General features: G+C 40.5%; 1 protein-coding gene across 1 annotated transcript in view; it reads right to left on the bottom strand.

The window, feature by feature from the left end:
• Dnah11 (dynein, axonemal, heavy chain 11) overlaps positions 1-16,946 on the bottom strand; it is a 321,062-nt gene that overhangs the window by 275,601 nt on the left and 28,515 nt on the right. The window contains exon 9 of the mRNA NM_010060.3: positions 3,699-3,815. Within this exon, the coding sequence (NP_034190.3) occupies positions 3,699-3,815 (117 nt within the window). The remainder of the gene's footprint in view (positions 1-3,698; positions 3,816-16,946) is intronic.

A 16,946-nucleotide genomic window follows, 5' to 3' on the forward strand; every position in this document is an offset into this window, starting at 1 on the left:
TTTGTTACCAATTCTAAATCTGATAGGGGACTAATATCCAATATATACAAAGAGCTCAAGATACTGAACTCCAGAAATTCAAATAACCCCATTAAAAAATGGGGTACAGAACTAAACAAAGAATTCTCAACTGAGGAATACCGAAGGGCTGAGAAGCACTTGAAAAAATGTTCAACATCCTTAATCATCAGGGAAATGCAAATCAAAACAACCTGAGATTCCACCTCACACCAGTCAGAATGGCTAGGATCAAAAATTCAGGTGACAGCAGATGCTGGCGAGGATGTGGAGAAAGAGGAACACTCTTCCATTGCTGGTGGGATTGCAAGCTTGTACAACCACTCTGGAAATCAGTCTAGCGGTTCCTCAGAAAACTGGACATAATACTACTAGAAGATCCAGGAATACCACTCCTGGGCATATACCCAGAAGATGTTCCAACTGGTAATAATGACACATACTCCACTATGTTCATAGCAGCCCTATTTATAATAGCCAGAAGCTGAAAAGAACCCAGATGTCCCTCAACAGAGGAATGGATACAGAAAATGTGGTACATTTACACAATGGAGTAGTACTCAGCTATTAAAAACAATGATTTTATGAAATTCTTGGGCAAATGGATGTATCTGGAGGATATCATCCTGAATGAGGTAACCCAATCACGAAAGATGTCACTTGATATGCACTCTCTGATAACTGGATATTAGCCCAGAAAACTAGAATACCCAAGATACAACTTCCAAAACACAAGAAAATCAAGAAGAAAGACCAACTCATGGATACTTCATTCCTCCCTAGAATAGGGAATAAAATATCCATGGAAGGAGTTGCAGAGACAATGTTTGGAGCTGAGAAGAAAGGATGGACCATCCAGAGACTGCCCCACTGGGGGTCCATCCCATAATCAGCCACCAAACGTAGACACTATTGCATATGCCATCAAGATTTTGCTGAAAGGACCCTGATATAGCTGTCTCCTGTGAGGCTTTGCCAGTGCCTGGCAAATACAGAAGTGGATGCTCACAGTCATCTATAGGATGGAACATAGGGCCCCCAATGTAGGAGCTAGAGAAAGTACCCAAGAGCTGAAGGGGTCTACAACCCTATAGGTAGAACAACAATATGAACTAATCAGTACCCCCAGAACTCATGTCTTTAGCTGCATATGTAGCAGAAGATGGCCTAGTTGGCCATCATTGGGAAGAGAGGCCCCTTGGTCTAGCAAACTTTATACGCCCCAGTACAGGGGAAAACCAGGGCCAAGAAGTAGGAATGAGTAGGTAGGGGAGCAGGGTTGGGGGAGGGTATAGGGGATTTTGGGGTAGCATTTGAAATGTAAATGAAGAAAACATCTAGTAAAAAAATAACTGAGAAAAAAAGAGAGATCTTAGAGCTAGAGCCCATATCTAAACACACAATTCATATATCCTATCTGCAGCTAGACTCAAGGCAATTTCATATAGTATTTTAATAATGTTGTGTATGAAGCAGACTTTAACAAGACTTTAACAAGGTAGACTGTGCTACCTGTGGCAGTATGCTTAACCCAAGGTGTTTGGGATTTGAGGATAGTTTGGACTTCAGATTTTTGACTGAATCACATTCAACCTGTATGTTGACTAAAATCTCTTCCGGACTCTTTTTCCCAACACATTTCAATTTACCTTAATACAAATCTTAGAGCCACTTATCACTGCTGTGTTCATTTTCCTTCCTTTACCAGGAGCAGAAACACCAAAATTTCACATTTTAGAATAGCATACAAAAATATTCCTCTTTTAAAGTAATCAATGGTATGAGTTCATTAACCTGTACCTCTGGTTGAAGTCGTGGTTCCCTGAAGTATATGACCCGGTACATTGTCCTTCTGCCATTACCCTCCCAACATGTATCATGTCTATTCCTTTTAATCCTATTACTCTAAGGCAACAGTAAGTTCCTGCTGTCTACAAGGCAACTTACCCCTCACAAAAGCTATATGATGATGCCCCATCATCCTAGGTGTTAGGCGGGATCTTATCTTATTAGTCAAGCTACAAATATGTGGAATGCTTTTTAAAAAAATCACTTGACAACAAGACAAAACTGCTTAGAAAAAATAAACGAACATGTACTTAAATAACCCATGTTCATGGCCATGAGTGCACAGGAAGAATGATTTGAATTAGATTGTTTATTAAATGGAATTATGAATCTCTCTATATTGAGAGCTTACTCTGTTCTTCTGGTTACTCACAAAAGCTTAAAAGAGAACATTTTCCAGTAACATAAATATGATAAGTCACTGCAAAGACATTCGAGGAAAAAAAAAACACAATCTAATTCTCTCAGGCAGAAAGAAAGGAAGGAAGGAAGGAAGGAAGGAAGGAAGGAAGGAAGGAAGGAAGGAAGGGAGAAAGACTGACAAACAGACAGATGGACAAACCCTAACTCTGCCAAATGGGAAAGACCACAAGAGGATCAAAATGCCATTGTTTTGTCGAAGAACACTTATCCATATCTAGCCAAAGGAAGAAAATAGCATATTAAATGTAAACTAATTGTAGCCAGGACAAGAAACTACAGAATACTCTATATTTTCTCCAATGGTCATCTCAACTTTACCTGAAAAGTTTTGTCATGTTAAAACAAACAAACAAACCAACCCACACCATGTTCTCTGTCTCAATCCTCCAATCACAATGCTCAGCTCACTTAGGAAACAGAGAAAACCGCTTCACCAGTGTTAGTCAACCTGTCTGAAAACTCAAAATTCCATAATATCTTCCTTGAAAATCGGTTGCTCTATTACTTTGCACTGCCATTCTCAACAAAGCGTGCCTGTGGTTCCCAATTATGCTTGCTTGGATGGCAAATACTCAATTCCCCTTTGGGATATAATCTAATATTAACTTACACTTGATTTGCAATTCACTTTTTTTTAACATGCTGTTCCTATTTCCATATTACAAACTTTTCATCTCCAGGAGCTATCAAAATACATTTTTCTCAGAACAACTCGACTTCCCTTTCTCTCCCCAGCCCTCCCATACAAGCTGGGCAGCACTCTACCTACACCCCCCACCCATCTCACTCATCCCCAGTCTTTTACATGATTCTTAACACACATTTACATTATAAAGTTCATTCACTAAACATTCTTTCATGCTTCAATATCTCTAATGTCAGAATGCATTAGACAATCAATGAAATTATAATTACTTTAGCAGCATTTTTTCCCTTATTGACACATAAATAATACCTGGCAATCAATGGTGTCTTACATCCAATGAAATAGGGAAAATAAGTCATTATTTGTTTCAGTCAGAGTAATAAAGTAGGCAGATGATCCCAGCATGGGCAAACAATATAAAGAAAAGAATTATTGAAATTATGGATTTTTTCTAAACTTTTCAATGTGGCTTACCATTGAGTCGATATTTCATTGGCCACATTCAATTTGTTCTACAGGAAATAAGAGCTAAAATATAGCGAATGACAGAGAAGATCAAAAATTAAATGTCCTGAACATGACCTTCCCAGAGTAAACTTCATTATTCTCTAGTGTAGTATCCAAACCTCATTATTCCGTGGGCTGAAGATGGAGGGAATGTGGCCAACTGGTTAATACTTTATGTGAAACAGAAAAGAACAGGCTTGGCCTTTTCATCTAACAGTCTAATTATTCACTTTCTTGGAAGCTTCCTTTAACTAACCTTAAATGCAGACTCCAAACCACTGCAGTTGCTGAGACCTTCGCAAAGCAGCGTCCCAAGCCTTCTGTCAAAATCCAGGGTTCTGGACTTAAATTTGAAATAATCACTTTCGAACTCCTGTGTCATACAAAGTAAAGTGTTAGTTACAGAGGAGACTCCAACATGAAAACAGCAGCCAGGTTAGCTTGACCTTGTTTTCCCCTAGCTGCTCAGTTTATTTTATTTTATTTTATTTTATTTTATTTTATTTTATTTATTTATTTATTTATTTATTTATTTATTTATTTATTCATCTGTAAGGAGATTCCAGAAAAGACCAAGGAACAGCTGCAACAGAGCACTGCCTGTGTAGCAGGCTACCCATGTCTTCACGAGGCTCAGCCTTTTCAGTATGATGGCTCCCACGCTTGGATGTGGACATCCGTGTGCCTGCCTTCCTCCTCCTATCTTAACCATAAATAAAGAGAACAGTTTCTCAAAACATCCCCATTAGAATTTTAGGTCATCTGTAAGTTCCACAGAAAAATTTTTGTTTATTTCTAGGGTGGAAAACCTGTACGTGAAAATGCTGTCTCGTGGGGTAAGTACTGAAACCGCGCATCCGTGAGATACCTTATGAGTGACAGAGGAACTGGAAATACTCAGATATTTTTTTCCAGGTTCTCATTAATATGCAGCTGGCAGCTTCCTCCTCATGCATAACCACCCTCTCTCGTAATTTAAAGGAAGGAAACTGGGAGGGAATGACTACAGCTTTGTCTTCACAGTGGCACAGTTGCCTTCAGTAAAGCTTTCCCTAGGGACACACAGCCTTCCTCGTGCTCCACAGTTGGGATGCCTGAAGTGCTTGCCCTAGGCTTGCACAGTGAGGGCCTTCCCCTGTCCACCAACAAAATCAGCGATAACAATCGCTGTAACCACATCCACATCTGTTTGGCTCAGGGCTTTACACTAACTCAATCTTTACAACATATGGCACAAGTTGATATTGATTTTCCATTTTGTAAATGGCAAAATAGACCCCAGGTAGCAAGTGCATTTTTTTTTTTGCATTCTAAATAAACTCAATGTATGTTATTCCTTTAGGACAGTAGTTGCCAACTTGCTTCCTATTGCCATTGACCATTGGTGCAAAAGGAAATTAGGTAGACATGATTAGTCACTGAATATATTTGTTGCATTGACCCATTTAGGAAAATATTAGTTATGGGGGAGGACTTTGTAACTTGATATCATTCATTTCTGTCTTCTGTTTAAGACTGTATCTAATCATTGAACTGTAATAGTATATGACATATATAACATAATATATATTATAACATATAATACAGCTATGCATAGAACCCATCCTTTGGCTTCTGGGAGGAAATGCAGCCACAATAGTCTCAGAATTTCTATGCCCCCAGATTCCATGATGAAATCCAAACAGGTAGGGATAGTGATTTCTGACAGTGAAGAAAGGGCAGGCGCTCCTGACTAAATGGGACTTGTGCCATCTTAAGGCCTGAGAGAGACTCATGTATACCCCAAAACAGGAGGGAAGACACAGTGGGTTCTGAGAGTTGAGAGCAGCCCTTGCCCAACCCTGAATCAGCTGGTGCCTTGATTTTGGACTTCCCAGCATCTAGCAGGTGAAAAATAAATGTTTCCTGTTCACCAAGCACCCAACATACACTGTTGTTAAAGCAGCCTGAAAATGCTGAGCAGGTAGGTTTCTTACAACAAGTTTAACCTGGAGTGGGAATTACAGCTCAGGTCAGACTTCTGAAATCTGTGTCACAAACCACAACATTTAGCATCAAGAGGATGGTCTCCTGAATTCTGCGAAGCAGCCTCTCCATTCAGGAATCACGGACTTAGAAAAAAACCACAACTTCTCAGCAAGTTTTAACAAGCCTCACACATCCCACTTCTCAGGATAGAAACTGAGAGTACACTGTCTGTAATCCTTAACTATTTAACCCTTGGAAAGAATGAGCAATATCAGAAGGGGACGACACAGAATCTCTACCCCAGACTCACATATACACATGAACATGCACATGAGCACACACATGCAAGGACAGGCATACACATACACATGCACACATATAAACCACACATCCATGTCCATGCTCAGACATGTCCCCCACATGCATGCACATGTACACATAATGCACATATTCATACGCACATGAAAACTATGTGCATGCATGCACATCCACACATGCAAACATGCTCTTTTGCTCTCTTTCTCTCCTCCACACTATATTCCTAAAATCAAATTTAGAAATGGCCCCAAGGGACCTATCCCTTAGAAAATCTAGCAGGGAGGTGCTGGGAAAGATAATTCAGTGGGTCAGAGTCTGACTTAGGTCCTTGAATAGCAAGGACCTAAGTTTGATTCCCAGAATCCACTAAAGGATAAGCAACAGCCTCAGTCATTCATGCATACACACACACACACACACACACACACACGGGCACGCACGCACACATGCACGCACGCACTAGCATATACACTGCTACAGAGAACCCATTGACTTCTCTGTGAAGTTGCTCTTTTTGTAAACCCTAAGAGAAACTTGGGAAGCTCCTTTGACTCTTTTGACAAGTGCTAACCATCTTCTCTCATAACTATCTCCTGCCACCTCTGTCTCCATCTTTTCCAGCATAATCCTCCCAGCCTCCAATGTTGTACACCTAGGCTGCCGTTACCAGCTCTAAACATCCTCCAAGGTGCAACCTGGATGATCTACATCACTCCAAGTCAATCTCCTGTCAGTTATCATCTCAGTTCATAATCTGTTTATTAAAGTAATAGCAACATGTTTCTCAAGGCCCTGCATGGGTGGGACCTGGTGACCCTGGTATTTTCAGTCTCCTGATTTAACCTCCAGGACCTCTAATCTTTGTTACCAACTTCTCTCTAGCCTCCTTTCTGTTTATGGTACAGATCTCTGTGTATTCTCACCTCTGGAATAGAAGTCTATTTTCATCACCCAGCATTCAGCATGCTGTTTAGTCACCTACCTATACTCTCCTTTGAATTCTGAGTTAAGAAGCCTAATGGCCAGACTTATCTTTCCAGTGATAGTCGCGAACAGTTCACAGAGTTCCCAGCTCATAGCTGTTTCTCAGTAAGTACTTATTGGACAGTAAATGATGAGTTAGTATGACTCGGGAATCGTTAATAAAAATGTCTCTATATTCTGGAAAGTACAAAATTGCCTGTATTAGCATCCCGAGATGCTATCAAAAGGTTTTAATTAGAGAAAAGCCATGATTTGACTAAGCATGTGAAAGGCTCTCAAGCTGCTCCACAGAGAATAAATTAATGGAGCTGAAACAGGCCAGAGGGGGCAGCTTAGAGGCAAAGGCAGCAGTGTGGGCGAGAAATGAGGCATGGATGTGCTTCCCAGACAAACCTAGAGGAACTGGCTGCCGTTGAGAAAATGAGTGACGTTATAGATGACTCTGAGCACTTCCCCTACGAGATCAATTGTGACATTTGAAGAGCTGAAGACAGTCAAGAGTAGGATGGGGGATGGGAAAGACTTCGTTCTGAACAGGTTCATTTTAAGCCATCCATTGAATTCCCAGTAGAGATGTTGATCAGGCGGTTGAATATGCTGTGTGTTCAGGTCTTGAAGAAACTGCTCACTCTGAAGTGTCCTGTGCTTAAGGTTTTTAAAGAGTTCTTCATCCTCTTTGACCCTGCCCTTCCAGTGAGATTTGAATGGGGAAGAGGCATGAATTGGTATTAAACTTGTTCCATTTTGAGTTTTGGAGTGATTAGCACGACCCCTCCTTCAGCTATCTTTAAATCCCTAATTCTATACAACTGACATCTTATAACTCAGGCGCTGTACAGTTAGATCTTGGCCTATTTATTCCACATATCTGTTATTTTATATTCTTTGACTAAGAGGGTTAAATTGTAAGCCACAGTATCAGTTTCCAGTTCACACCAAATACCGAACCTGTTTTACATCCCTAGGTCAAATCCCCTTTGTTGTGGTCTGTATAGTAGTTTGAATATAGATTGATACAGTCATTGTGGAAACAAGTGCCAGGTTCTTGGATGTGAAAATAGAATAACTATGGAACCCAGTGTTCTCCTGAGTCCACCTTCAACCGATATGAAATCACCTCAGTAAGATAGCTGTAGGGAGTTGAGCAAGTAACTCACACTCTAGGATATGCAACAATATAAGGGGTGGTTAGTGCATGAATGTGCTAATTGATATCACTCACACAGAGAGGGAGAGAGAGAGAGAGGTTGGAGGGGGGACGGGGAGAGGGGCAGGGAGAGGAAGGGAGAGGGAGAGGAAAAGGGAGGGAGAGGAAGAGGGAGAGGGAGAGAAAGGGAAACAGGAGAGAGGGGGGAGCAGGAGGAGGAAGAGAGTGTGTTTATATGAAAAGAAATGTTAACTCTGCTCAGAGAAAGGAAATTTGACATTTATTATGACATAGACACCCCTGGGGGACACTCTGCAAGTGGACTCAGTCAAATTCAAAAGAAAACTACTGTGTGGTCTTGATGTATTGTATGTGAATGTGAAGTTAGGATGAGAAGATGGGAGGAAATTTTGAGAGGTCGGTCAGGGGATACAAAATCACAGATATACTGGGTAAACAAGCCCAGAGCGCTCACAATGTGAGATACATAGCAAAACCGTAGCTGAGATTTTTTAACCAGACCTCACCTGCTCTTGTCCTGCTCTGAATAACTGTGTAGGAAGAGAGAAAATTTATTCATTTTACTAGGTGAGCTTTTCACTATCTGTGTCTTACAAGACTTGGGTGCAAACTGTATCTACAAATAGTTTTATATTTTCAAATAGAAATAAGATTACAACCATAAAAATAATTCCTTTTATGCACAGCCAAAATATTTTTGATGAAAATGTGATTTATATATTTATGACAAAGAGCCTACTCTGTGAATTCACTGAATTCAGGTGCTGGGTAGTACACAGCATCTCCCTCAGGACCTGAGAAATCCTTCCCTTTTCTCTGCTCAGGGCAGACTCGATGAATTCTATCCGAGTTTTGTTTGTATATTCTCTACTATCTTTAGATGTCTACAACTCTGTAGCCATCAATTTTTTTTTTTTTTTTTTTTTTTTGGATTTCTGCTAACGGTAACTTTCCTTGGTATTTCTTTGAAGAAAGAAGCACCTGAAAAAATGTTCAACATCCTTAATCATCAGGGAAATGCAAATCAAAATAACCCTGAGATTCCACCTCATACCAGTCAGAATGACTAAGATCAAAAATTCAGGTGACAGCAGATGCTGGCGTGGATGTGGAGAAAGAGGAACACTCTTCCATTGTTGGTGGGATTGCAAGCTTGTACAACCACTCTGGAAATCAGTCTGGCGGTTCCTCAGAAAATTGGACATAGTACTACCGGAGGATCCCGCAATACCTCTCCTGGGCATATATCTAGAAGATGCCCCAACCGGTAAGAAGGACACATGCTCTACTATGTTCATAGAAGCCTTATTTATAATAGCCAGAAGCTGGAAAGAACCCAGATGCCCCTCAACAGAGGAATGGATACAGAAAATGTGGTGCATTTACACAATCAAGTACTACTCAGCTATTAAAAAGAATGAATTTATGAAATTCCTAGGCAAATGGATGGACCTGGAGGGCATCATCCTGAGTGAGGTAACACAATCACAAAAGAACTCACACAATATGTACTCACTGATAAGTGGATATTAGCCCAAAAACTTAGGATACCCAAGATATAAGATACAATTTGCTAAACGCATGAAACTCAAGAAAAACGAAGACCAAAGTGTGGACACTGTGCCCCTTCTTAGAATTTGGAACAAAACACCCATGGAAGGAGTTACAGAGACAAAGTTTGGAGCTGTGACGAAAGGATGGACCATCTAGTGATTGCCATATCCAGGGATCCATCCCATAATCAGCTTCCAAACGCTGACACCATTGCATACACTAGCAAGATTTTGCTGAAAGGACCCAGATATAGCTGTCTCTTGTGAGACTATGCCAGGGCCTAGCAAACACAGAAGTGGATGCTCACAGTCAGCTATTGGATGGATCACAGGGCCCCCAATGGAGGAGTTAGAGAAAATACCCAAGGAGCTAAAGGGAACTGCAACCCTATAGGTGGAACAACATTATATGAACTAACCAGTACCCCGGAGCTCTTGACTCTAGCTGCATATGTATCAAAAGATGGCCTAGTCGGCCATCACTAGAAAGAGAGGCCCATTAGACTTGCAAACTTTATATGCCCCAGTACAGGGGAACGCCAGGGCCAAAAAGTGGGGGTGGGTGGGTGGGAGGGTATGGGGGACTTTTGGGATAACATTGGAAATGTAAATGAGGAAAATACCTAATTTTAAAAAAAGAAGATCTTTTAGAGAACTTTGCCTTTTCAATAAACCACATTTTGGTGTCACCCACTTCTCTTGCTTTGGTGCTCTTACTCCAGCTGCTCCCTGCAGTGGTAAATGTATGATAAACTGACCATACATTTAAAAGATGAAGTCAAACTGTTTTAACACACCTCAGGTGCACTGTGGGCTGGTCACTGCCCTTAGTGCTGACAGGAACCACGGCCGATGTACTGCTCAGAAATATGGGAGTGAAACCTGGGACACACAGCTAGCTTGGGAGAAGGCCAAAGTTCAAAATGTGAAGCATGTCTACTGAATGCCGGTAGATTTCTCCACATCAGAAGCTCAAAAATTGAGATGAGCTGGGTAGTGTGACATACAGCTGTTATCCCAACACTCACATCTACAAGAGACCCTATCTTACACACATACATATCCCATACACACCATCTCTCTCTCTCTCTCTCTCTCTTTTACACACACACACACACCATACATACACACCATAAATAATACAAACCACAAATACACACCATACATAATATATATATATAGATACCATAGAACACTCACATATCATACATACTATACCACACAGACACACATACAAAATATAAACATATACCATACATACACTACTACACACACACTATACATACCATATCACACATATAGACTAAAATATACACATATATACTCACACTATACAATATTATACACATACCATATATACCACACACATCATACATACCATACCAAACACACAAATATACACAAATACACCATACATACAATACTATACACCATGCCACATCCCTCAAACCACCCAAAATCATACACCATACATACCCATATCACACATCACACCACACACACACACACACACACACACACACACTAAATTGAAACATATCAAGGTTTTTGGTGGCTATTCCATTCCTATTCTATTTTTGCTTTAAAGAAAAAAATCCAGCCTGGTCTACAGATGAGTTCCCAGACTGCCAGAATGACACAGAAACACCTGTCTCAAAAACAAACAAGCCCACCACCACCCCTTCTCATTCTGATCCTTCTCTGAGGAGTGGCCACAAAACACTGTTGCTGAGTGACAGAGCCCTACATAGCTTTCCTCTTGAATTCAGGGAACTCTGTCTTCCTGGCGGTTTCCTCCTACTGCTTTACTGTTTGAAGCCACTGTCAAAGATCTGCCTCTCTGATTTTAATTCCTTTAGGACAGCTGGGCAGTTCCTGTTCCATGGGCTCTAGAGCAGCTGTTGCCACTGTAGCTCAGTAGGTGCTCTTGTTTGGTGCTGATCTCGTCCTTCAAACCCTTGATTTTCTGTTCCCCAGCTATGGAGAGGGCGGGGGTGGGCACTCGAATGGGTAGGCTTTCCAGCTCTGCAACTTTGTTTCACTGTTTTGCTTCTCTGCAGCTTTGTGTATTTAGCATTGCTGTTTCCTAGGTGGGCTGACCCCTTGTCACTGAGGAATCCCTCTTCAGCAATGTTCCTCCTGTGAAGTTTACTTTACTTGACACTGTTTGTAGTCCTTTCTAATTTCCTTTGATTAATGTTTGCAGTGACTTGTAATAGGCTTGCGGTTGTTTTCAGACAAAAAGAAAAATAAAGCATGCACTGTGTCACATGTTTTAATTCACCCATCAATCTGTCTTTGAATTGGTGTATTTAAAACACTTGTCTCTAATATGATTATTTGTATACTGGGGCCTGCTATTTCTTTCCAGTTTGTTCTCTATATTTTCCTGCCTCTTTATAATTATTTGTGAATTTAAAAATTATATTGCATATATTTATTCACTTTCAAGTGTATTGCTTTGCTACTCTCCTGGTGTTCTACCATATACATATAAAATATTTTTCACTGTATAATTCCATTTCACAAGTCCAGAAAAATATAAAAGCTTATTTCCCATGAACAAGCTATTGGGAAAAACTCACAAGAGAAATTAAGAATGCCTAGAGGCAAGCTGGGTGGTGATGTCACACGCCTTTAATCCCAGTACTTGGGATATAGAGCCAGGCATTTCTCTGTACGCTTGAGGCCAGCCTGATCTGTAGAGCAAGTTCCAGAATACCCAGAGCTACACAGAATAACCAACTTGAAAAGGGAGGAGGAGGAGGAGGAGGAGGAGGAGGAGGAGGAGGAGGAGGAGGAGGAGGAAGGGGAGGGGGAGAAGGGAGATGGGGAGAAGGGAGATGGGGGAGGAGGAGGAACACTGACTGACTAGTAGCAAAGAAAATATAAACTTTCAATGTACTTTAACTCAGAATACGCAATAGACGTGCTAAAATGGAATTTTAAAGCTACAGATATAAGATGTTTTAAAAAAATCAAGGGCTGGGGAGATGGCTCAGTGGTTAAGAACACTGACTGCTCTTCCAAAGGTCCTGAGTTCAATTCCTAGCAACCACATGGTAGCTCACAGCCATCGGTAATAAGATCTGATGCCCTCTTCTGGTGTGTCTGAAGACAGCTACAATGTACTCAGATAAATAAATAAATAAATAAATAAATCTTTTTTTAAAAAGAACATTTAAAAAATGGTTATTCTAGTTTCCCATCTCAGAATAATAAAGATCAAAGCAAAGACACACGCACTAGAAAACAAATCAACAGAGATTAATCAAGAAAATGAAATGCTTAGTTTTAGAAATACAGTAGTTTAGTTACATTAAATAAAAATTATCTAAATACACTAATTCAAAAGACTGACAATTTTTTGCTAGATTGACAGTCTCTTGTAGTCAGTTTTCTCTGAGTACTCAATACTATGAAAGTGAAAGGGGAGAGATTACTATGTTTTTCTAGAAATAAAAAGGATTACAATGCAGTACCATGAACAAGTAACCATGCACAAAATTAGAAAACATATCTGGACATGGTGGTACATGCCTGTGTCCCAGCACATGGCAGCAGAGGAATAAAGGTGAGGAGCAGGCCAGCCCTATCCACCTGACAGGACTTTCATGGAGGGTGGGATAAGGAAGGGTAATAGACGAAATGGACAAACTCTTGAGAGATATGGCATCTAACAAAATCAATTCGAAAGCCAAATCTTCTTTAAGAAGATTAAATCAGCAATCAACAACTTCCCAACATACAAAAGCCCAGGACCAGGTGGTTTTACCGTAAGTATTTAAAGGAGAATTGTTGGAGACCATGCCGTGAGAAAACAAGCCTTTCACAGTCTCCCACCCTGACAAGCCAAATGGCCTTGTGCTAGGAGCCGGTCATCACTCCCTTCTCCCTGTTCCCTTCCTGGCACCTGAGGCTGTAAAAGCTGAATTATAGTCCCCTCTTCCTTATCTCTTCCTGACTCCCAAGACATCCAAGGAGATGAGTTACGTACTGAGCCCGGCCTGACACCCAAGGCTGTTAAGGAGGATCCAAATTCTGGAGATAAGACGAAGAGTGCCTGCTGCCTGGAGCCTGACTTCAGCCTTCATGTCCCCAGATGCCCACTTCTTTATCCTTTGTTAATTCCCCCTCAATCCCTCCCTATTACCCTCACTGTATGCTTTAAAACCCAGCATTTCAGCCTAATAAACTGAGACTTTGATAGGAACTCTCTACTTGGTCTCTGCTCCTTCTTTCTCTGCCTCTCATTTTCTCCCAGGTTTTCGGTCACCCTCGCACCCACAAATAACTAGGTCCTGCTGGACGGGACAGAGAATTAAGGTCAATCCTTCTCAAACTTTTCTAAAGTATTGGGGAAGGAGTACTTGCTAACTTGCTCTATGAGGTAAACATCACTCTGATAACAAAGTCTGCTAAAGATACTTCAAGAAAACTTCAAACCCATGTTCTTTATGAATACTGAGACAATATGCAAAAGGAATTGAGTAGAATATTAGAATTGTTATAAACAGTGGGCAAGGGAAACATTCCATAATATCAGGGTGGTTTCACACACAAAGAAAAACCCCACAATATACCACATTAACAGAATGTCAGTGGGGAGTGGGCCTCCCATGATCCCAACTGATGCAGAAGGACCTTAACACTACCCAACATTCGTTCATGAGAAAAAATATTCACTGAACTAAGAATGGAAGGAACTAAAGATCCAGCATGACAAGGGCCCCCCTCCTCCAAGAGCACTGAGTCATTAGCATCGTCTCCAAAAGGTGAAGAGGGTAAAGATTTCCCTCTCTCACCAGGGCAATTAGGTAAGTAAAACAAGAAGCATCCAAATAGTAAAGTAATCCTGTCTACTCACAGGTGACATGATTTTATCTAAAGTTTACACACCTAGGACTAACAGAATCAACAAGGTTGCAGGTGAGAAATCAGTGCACAAAGTTGGCTGTGGACTGGTGAGAGTGCAGCCAGTAAATAGGGCTTTGGTGGAAGCATTAGGATCTGTGCTCCATCTCTAGAGCCTGAGTGAATAGAGTCAATGTACTACCACTTGCTTTTAACCCAGGAGGATCCCTGGGCTCCCCAGCCAGCAAACCTAGCCTATTTGTGAGCCTGGGGGAAAAACATTGGAGATTGATTGCTGACAACCCTCAATATGGATGTTCTCCTGCACAGACAAGATACATACATGTATGTACCTAGGGAGAAGGAAAAAAAAAAACACAAACATTTGCCTTTGTGTATACTGGCAATGAACATCCCTAAAAAGAAAACAACTCCATCTATACTAGTAGTAAGAAGAATAAAATACTTCATAATAAGATTGACCTGGAGCTGTATCCCAGGGGGAGCTTCATTCTTCCTGACTTCTCTGCCCACCTTCAGCAGACCTATGGAACCTGAACCATACAGGTAAGCTTCCCTTCCCCCACCCATCTTCCCAGCTTGCTGAGCACTCTGGAGCAAGGCAAGCTGCTTTGAGCAGCCTGCTGTCCCAGGGAACCTCCATTCTCCCACCACCTCTCTGCTCACCTTCATTGGACCTGTGGCTCCTGAACCATACAGACCTGTGGATCTTGAACCATAAAAACCTGCAGATCTGCAACCATACATCCCAAGGACACCCATCAGAGGCCTGCCACACCAAGACTATCCAGGTTAACACCCACCCCACCCCCCAATACCTACTACAAGAACAAAAGACATCCAGATGACTAAAAGCTCTCAAAAGAACACAACTAACAAAAGCCACGACAATATGACACATTCATAGCACAGCTAGCCCTGGACATCCAAACACAACTGAGGCACAAGAAAATGATCTTAAATCCAACCTTATAAAGATGATAAAGGCCTTTAAGGAGGAAATGAATAAATACCTTAAAGAAATACAGTAAAATACAATCAAACAGGCAGAAGTCTTTAAAGAGGAAACAAATAAATCCCTTAAAGATATAAAGGAAAATACAATTAAACAGGTAAAGGAATTAAATAAAACTGTGTAAAACCTGAAAGTAGTAATAGAAGCAATAAAGAAAACACAAACTGAGGAAATCCTGGAGATGAAAAACCTAGTGAAGAGAACAGAAACAACAGATGCAAGCAACACCAACAGAATATAGGAGATGGAAGAAAGAATCTCAGGCATGGAAGATACAGTAGAATAAATCGATATATCAACCAAAGAAAATGTTAAATCTAAAAAATTCCTGACATAAAACATCCAGGAAATCTGGGATACCTGAAAAGACTTAGCCTAGGAATAGAAAATGGTGAAGAGTCCCGAAGTCCAGAAAATATTCTCAACAAAATCATAGAAGAAAACTTTCCTAAAGTAAGAGATGCCTATAAACATACAATAAGCTTACAAAACACCAATTAAACTGGACCAGAAAAGAAAATCCTCCCACCACATAATAATCAAAACACAAAATCTACAGAATAAAAAAAGAACATTAAAAACAGCAAGGAAACAAAGTCAGTAATATACAAAGGCAGACCTATCAGAATTATATCTGACTTCTCAGCAGACTCTAAAAGCTAGAAGGGCCTGAACAAATATCTTGCAACCTCTAAAAAAAAAACCACCACAGATACCAACCTAGACTACTATATTCAGCCATCACCATTGATGAAGAAAACAAGATATTTAAAGACAAATCCAAATTCAAACAATATCTATCCATAAATTCAGCCCTGCAGAAAATACTAGAAGGAAAACTCAAACCCAAGGAGGATAACTACATCCAAGGAAACACAGGAAATAAGTAATTCCATACCAGCCAAAACAAAGGAGCACACACACCACCACCACCATCAAAATAACAGGAAATGACAATCACTGGTCATTAATATCTCTTGACACCAGTGAACTCAATTCCCCAATGAAAAGCCTCACAGAATGGTTATGAAAATATGATCCATCATTCGGCTGCATACAAGAAACATACCTCAGAGAAAAGGGCTGGAAAATGTTTTCCAAGCAAACAGACCTAAGAAACAAGCTAGAGTAGCCATTCTAATATCTAATAAAATAGACTTTCAACCAAACAATCAAAAGAAACAGGGAAGTACACTTCATATTCATCAAAGGAAAAATCTACCAAGATGATATCTCAATTCTGAACACCTATGCTCCAAACACAGGAGCACCCACATTTGTGTACACACACACACACACACACACAGACACACACACACACACACTGCTAACGCTTAAATCTCACATCCAACCGCACACATTTATAGTGGGAAACTTCAACACCCCACTCTCACCAATTGACAGGTCATCCAGACAAAAACTAAACAGAGAAATAATGAAATTAACAAACAAGAAACAAATGGATCTAACAGATATCTTTAGAATATTTCACCCAAACACAAAAGAATATATCATCTTCTCAGCATTCTCCAAAATTGACAGTATAGTCAGTCACAAACCAAGCCTCAAAAGATACAAGAAAACTGAACTGGTGCCTTGTATCTTTTCAGACCTCCACAGATT

Source organism: Mus musculus, chromosome 12 (genome assembly GCF_000001635.26).
Source record: "Mus musculus strain C57BL/6J chromosome 12, GRCm38.p6 C57BL/6J".
NCBI classification, from domain to species: Eukaryota; Metazoa; Chordata; class Mammalia; order Rodentia; family Muridae; genus Mus; species Mus musculus.